At 40.6% G+C, this 6,517-nt stretch overlaps 1 protein-coding gene across 2 annotated transcripts in view; it reads left to right on the top strand.

Moving 5' to 3' along the window:
• Positions 1–6,517, top strand: part of RBM5 (RNA binding motif protein 5) — a 29,444-nt gene that overhangs the window by 11,961 nt on the left and 10,966 nt on the right. For both annotated transcript variants that reach the window (XM_017521233.2, XM_017521738.2), the window contains 6 exons: positions 2,368–2,451; positions 3,527–3,587; positions 4,356–4,421; positions 4,680–4,840; positions 5,588–5,685; positions 6,314–6,401. In XM_017521233.2, the coding sequence (XP_017376722.1) occupies positions 2,368–2,451; positions 3,527–3,587; positions 4,356–4,421; positions 4,680–4,840; positions 5,588–5,685; positions 6,314–6,401 (558 nt within the window). The remainder of the gene's footprint in view (positions 1–2,367; positions 2,452–3,526; positions 3,588–4,355; positions 4,422–4,679; positions 4,841–5,587; positions 5,686–6,313; positions 6,402–6,517) is intronic.

Here is a 6,517-nt window from a genome sequence, read left to right as displayed (position 1 = left end):
AAAAAAAGGCTTTGTATATATTAAAATTGACATTACTAGAATAAGTACAATACCAAGGAGTTCATTGTATAAATTTGCTCTGCCTTTAAACATAGCTACCTACCTGGCGGGGCTTTGTTAACTACTGAATACCTGTCTGGTAATCAGTAAAACATCTTAATGTTTCCCTTTTTTCTACTTAGTTATATTCCTATTCATTATGTCCATTGAGAGTAAGCTTAGTATATCAAACTCTCCATTTGAGAGTGAAGAGAACATAATGAAAGTCTGTTGCAAGCATTTTTCTAAATAATGCCTTATTTTTGCCTGAAGGCCACAAAGCCTCCTAGAGGCATAACTGCTCAGGCGGGTCTTCAGGGAATATTTAAGGACCTAGTGGAATTTATGAACAATAAGCCTGATGAGATTAGCCTGGGAGTGGTGTCCAGCTGCTGTCTAATCTAGTTAGAGTGGCATTAACATTCTAATCTCCCTGACAATGCCTTTTATAGTCGTTCAAAGCAAATCATTGATAGTTCTTTGATATAGTATTAACTGAAGTGTTCTTCAGTTTGTCAAGATAATGTTCAGTGCTTGGCACTTAAATAACATTTTTTGCAAGAACTCCAAGGCACGTTATTGAATGCCTTTAACCAAGTGCATTCTGGGAAGTTTGCTTGACTCATTATATTGCTTTTCTGCAGCATTTTGTGATTTGAGTCATCCATGAATAAGAGTTATATTCTTTGATTGGTAATATTGCCATTTATAACAAGACTCACTAATGAGGGTATCACTTTGAATGACAGATTTGTTAAGGTTTTTAAGCCTCTCATTTTCCTAACCCAGAAGTCACAACCTGATTTTATAAAAAGTAGATCTTCATTCATTTCATACCATAGATACCATTCTAGTAAATCTAGTATATATACAAGGTTCATGTGAGTCCACTTTCTTGATGTGACAGCATTGTTTGATGCAGTGGATATGTCAGAATGACTAACCTAGGAGTTTAAAACTCCTAAGAAACTAAAACCTATAAGGCATTTAAAAGTCTTCACAATTTTAATGTATACAAAGCTATGTTACTGTGTAACACATTACAGTTCAAATTCACTCCAGAAATAAAAGACCAGTAGGATTAGGGACTCACTGGTAGTTTGGAGTCTCCCCAGCACACATCCCTCCTAGAGGGATGAGCTATTGACATATCCCCAGCTTTTTTATTTTTGCTTCTGTATATCACAGTGAGTGGATGGCCCTTCAGCTTTTTCTCTCCTGGCCAGACATGCATTCTTGCCTTTAGATATTGCAGAGACAAAATTCACAGCATGTCTTAAATCTTCCAGGATTTGTAAGAACCAAATTGCTCAACAGTATGTATGTTTAGAGGGGTTAGACTCCTTTTTAAAATCCGGATATCTAACCTCCTGCTTAAATCTGCTCTGATAGTGTCAGACCACCCCCACCCTCCATCCTCCCACCCCCAAGAAAAAGAAGAAATGCTCCTGTTAAATGAAGGCTCTTTAGGGGTAGGTGCTAGGTATACTCTTGGCTAGACTGATTCAGCTGAGAGTTTTGACCTTTTAAAGTGAAGTCCTTGTAGTCATATGGTTGACTTGAAGGGTGAGGTGGTATATGTATTTATGAGCTTTTCCTACCCCCCTGAAGAAACTTCATTGGCCTCCTGGTTAACTTGAAGAGAGTACCATCTATTTTAGTGAAAAAAACACATCTATCACCTAGGACATGACATGGTTGCAGTTGGCAGGGAATAAAAAATCTCATTTAGCTGTTTTAGAGTTGGTGGCATTCAGAATAGTCCCTCTTGAGAAAGAATTGTAACCAGATTCCCTTTATAAAGAGTTCCCCTCCCTTTCCCCACAAAGGACACATCCTGAAGCAGAAGGTCAGGTTGGGGAAGGAGAAACGTAAAAGGCTTTTACTTTGCATAAGGATGGGGGACTGGGGAAAAAGTGAAGCAAAGCCCAAGGACTCCATGCTAAGGGCAAAAGTAGGAGACAATCTCAGAACTGGGAGAGTTGTGTCTTCTGCTTTTTCAAGTAGACTATCACACTCAGGCAGCCTGTCAATGCTGAATGTTAGGACTTCTGTCTCTGCTGGAGACACGGCCTGGTGCAAGGCAGCGTTTAGTGTTTGACAGCTTTCTCAGCACTCCCTGACTCCGTTTACCTTTACTCCGCATCCCATTCTCTTACTGCCTATCTGAAGGATTGGATGGGCAGAGTATAGGTGGCGGTGGTTGGTCCTCCCCGTATGTTGTCCATTTAATTCCAGAGCACTGATTTTTCCGAAGTGTGCTCTGCCCTGGGAAAATGGACACATGCTCCTCACAATGGGAATAACTAATTACTTCTTTTCTTACAGAAAAAGTTGGTGATTCAAGGAAAGCACATTGCAATGCATTATAGCAATCCCAGACCTAAGTTTGAAGATTGGCTTTGTAACAAGGTAAGCATATATTCTCAAATAGACAAAACTCCTTTAGGATATTGCTGTTTTTCTATTTATTTGACTGTCCAAACAAGGATATTAGTATTCAGTCACCAGTAATATTCATGCTTTGTGACTTTCCTAGGGTCCTCCTACACTGGTAATAGATAATAGAACTAGAGGTTTTGTTTAAGATGCATGGGCATCTTGCTAGGCATTGTGGCTCATGCCTGTAGTCCCAGCACTTTGGGAGGCTGAGGTGGGTGGATTGCTTGAGGCCAGGAGCTCAAGACCAGCCTGGCGAACATGGCAAAACCCTGTCTTTACTAAAAACACAAAAATTAGTGGGTCATCTTGGTACATGCCTATAATTGCAACTACTCAGAGGCTGAGGCACGAGAATCACTTGAACACAGGAGGCAGAGGTTGCAGTGAGTTGAGATCATGCCACTGCACTCTAGCCCGGGTGACAGTGAGTGAGACTCTATCTCAAAAAAAAAAAAAACAAAAAATGAAAAAGATGCAGGTTCTAAGCCCAGTGATTAAGATTTTAGGTGTGTTTCACGTTAGTGTTTATTGAATTCTAGAGCTCTCAATTTTTGGTGTAGTCTTTTAGCTGTATTAACCAAAATAGTTGAGAACCCCACCAAAATTATATATGATTTACCATTTTGAACTTGGATGTTTACATTGATATATTGAGAGTGCTCAGACTCTGTCCCCTGTCCCATTGGGAACTAGATAATGGTTAATTTACCTTGTGTTTATATATGTAGAATGGTCCGTGTAGTGCTCTGTTGATAAAAGGAAGAACCTCACCAGTGACTTAACTGTAGAGTTTTCAAATGAACTGAACCCTTTGCTCGGCTTGATGAAAATGGGATTCTTCTTCAAAATACAACAAACTTTGTTTTTCGTGGGAGATTTTACAGTGTTAACATTCTGAATTTTTAGGTTATATCCCCATGTCTCAGCTACATAAGAATTTCTGCTTTTCTGTTACTGGGACCTACCCATGGCCCCATTGTTATTGTTACTAGAAAGCTTGTCCTAATGTGAGAAATAATTACAGATAAAACTTTTTTTTTTTCAGTGCTGCCTTAACAATTTCAGGAAAAGACTAAAATGCTTCCGATGTGGAGCAGACAAGTTTGGTAAGACTGGATTCAGCTGTTTGCAGTATGCATTAAAACCTGACTAATTGGGGCAGGGAGCAGTGGCTCATGCCTGTAATCCCACCACATTGCAAGGCCAAGGCGGGAAGATCACTTGAGGATAGGAGTTGAGTACCAGTCTGGCAAGAGATAGCAAGACCCTGCCTCTACAAAAAAAAATTTTTTTTTAACTAGCTGGGTGTGGTGGCACACACCTGTAGTTCTAGCTACTCAGGTGGCTGAGGTGAGAGGATTACTTGAGCCCAGGAGTTCAAGGCTGCAGTGAGCTATGGTCATGCCACTGCACTCCAGCCTGGGCAACAAAGCAAGACCCTATCTCTAAAAAACAAAACAAAAATCAGATTAATAGGGTTAACTGTGAGCTTGAGGAAAGTATAGATTTTAGTGTACTTAAGTAACTTGTCTGTTTTCTTTAAACCTTTTCCCTGAGGTTAGGTAATGCTGCTCATGATTGTGAGAGCACAGAAAGTTCTTTTGTTTTCCAGAATTAAGTCTGCTCACCTGGCTTGCATTCTATGTCTGCCTTCCTTTAGTGCAGGAGAGTGTCAGTCATACTCTTGCACAGTTTTCACATCCTGCATTAACCGTGTCAGAATTAATGAGGTTTTACTATAGGCACAAATGCTTAAAAAAGAAAAAACTGATTGTTAGATGTGGTTAAAATAAAAACTTTGGGGGGTTTTAATGTATTTCTTTGGTGAAAATACATTAGTTGTTTGTCTTTAATTGGATTACTTTCCCTTCTAGACTCTGAACAGGAAGTGCCTCCTGGAACCACAGAGTCGGTTCAGTCTGTGGATTACTACTGTGATAGTAGGTTCATATATGATTTTTTGGTCTTTATGTTAAAAATTTGCCTCAGTTGGAAATTTCTCTTCTTCTACCCTTTTTAAGGAACAGCAGCAGCTTTGGGTTGTCCCATAAAAAATTGGGTTTTTAGAGTCTTCTCTGTGTCAGGGTGGAAAATACACTAGGAACACCACAAATAGATTTGTTTGTACTTGACCCTGTCTTGGAAAACATTGGTGGTGGGAATGCATGGGTTATGTCATTTGTCTCATTTACCCCTAGCGATCATTCTTCGGAACATAGCTCCGCACACTGTGGTGGATTCCATCATGACAGCACTGTCTCCTTATGCGTCCTTAGCAGTCAATAACATCCGCCTCATAAAAGACAAACAGACCCAGCAGAACAGAGGCTTCGCATTTGTGCAGCTGTCTTCTGCAATGGTGAGGTTCTCATTGATTCCTTCCTTTTTAAAAGAAACAGCTTTAAGAGGCAAATGTGGTTCATCCAGTTTTGAAACTATGTCTGAGGCTCCTAAAGCCCAAGATTCAAGGCTCCATAATGACAGTTTTTGCACTGCTACATTACAGGACTAATAACTTCAGTAAGTAGTAAAAATAATGTGTATACCCATAGGCAGCTAATTGGCAGAATTTTTGAGCCACGGTTTAGTCCTTTGTACTTTGTTTTTTGTTATTGTCCGTTTTTGAGATGGAGTCCCACTCTGTTGCCCAGGCTATAGTGCAGTGGTATGATCTTGCCTCACTGCAACTTGCACCCCTGGGGTGCAAGCGATTCTCCTGCCCCAGGCTCCCAAGTAGCTGGGATTACAGGTGCCCACCACTAGGCCTGGCTAATTTTTGTGTTTTTAGTAGAGATGAGGTTTCACCATGTTGCCCAGCCTGGTCTCAAATGCCTGGCCTCAGGTGATCCACCTGCCTCAGCCTCCCAAAGTGCTGGATGTACTTTGTTTTAGATTGGTTTAGCATTTTCTCTTGTGGTAGTACTGGTAACCTTCACATCCTAGAGGAAAGAGAGGTATTTCTTATTCTTGAGGTTTCATATCTGCAAACACAGGAATTAATTGCCTTTTGTTTGTTTGTTTAATAGAAAACTATTTCTTTGAATGGGGTAGATGGTAGGGAGAGATTTTTTATTACAAAATTGTTTTTCTTGACATTCTTCTTCAGGATGCTTCTCAGCTGCTTCAGATATTACAGAGTCTCCATCCTCCTTTGAAAATTGATGGCAAAACTATCGGAGTTGACTTTGCAAAAAGTGCCAGAAAGTGAGTGGTTTCATTGTCCTTATTTCAATCTACTGCATCTGCACGTTTGTACAGCGTGCCAAGTGTACACCAAGCCTGTACCCCAAGTATATTGAGACACTGTGATCCTCTGTGATTGCCAAGGCCAGGAGGGACACGTTTGTCTTCTTTTAGAGATTATTCCCTCCTGTCCTCTATAACCCGTTGTTGAAGTTGCCTGAAATGGTTTCAGATCAGGAGAAAGCCAAGCATGGCAGATGGGTTGAGAACACATGCTTTGCAAACTGCAGCAGTATAGTGCAAACCCATCTGGAAATAGTCCTTTCCTTCCAGAACAGCATGCTAGTAGCTTCGTGTATATAGTGCTTAATTCTAGCACTGTAAATTTCCCTTTTTTAGTATCATTGCACATCCAAAAAATGCTTTATTAGATGACAGGTTACAAAGTAGAACAGTGATACTACAGGGCCACTTTCTTGCTCAGGAATTTCCCCATGAAGAGCCTTCCCATATGAAATGTGGCCTTGCTGGCATTTGAGACCTGCCAAAGGGTGGTCTCTTTGTGAATCACTGTTTCTTTGGCGGTATAGGGGCACTAATTGTGGGAATACTGAGATAGAATCACATGATTGGATCTTTGTGGTTTCAGAGACTTGGTCCTCTCAGATGGTAACCGGGTCAGCGCCTTTTCTGTAGCTAGTACAGCCATTGCTGCTGCTCAGTGGTCATCCACCCAGGTAAGATCAAGGATCATTTTGCTCAGGGTAGTGTGGTGGTGGTGCCCAGATTCATAGACATGACCTCTCATGTGGTACTTGGAATACGATCTCTTCATTTTTTTTTTTTTTTTTTT

This window comes from Cebus imitator, unplaced genomic scaffold (genome assembly GCF_001604975.1).
Source record: "Cebus imitator isolate Cc_AM_T3 unplaced genomic scaffold, Cebus_imitator-1.0 Scaffold0, whole genome shotgun sequence".
Lineage (NCBI taxonomy): Eukaryota > Metazoa > Chordata > Mammalia > Primates > Cebidae > Cebus > Cebus imitator.
Note: the sequence above shows the minus strand (reverse complement) of the source record. Positions and strands in the feature narration are given on the sequence as shown.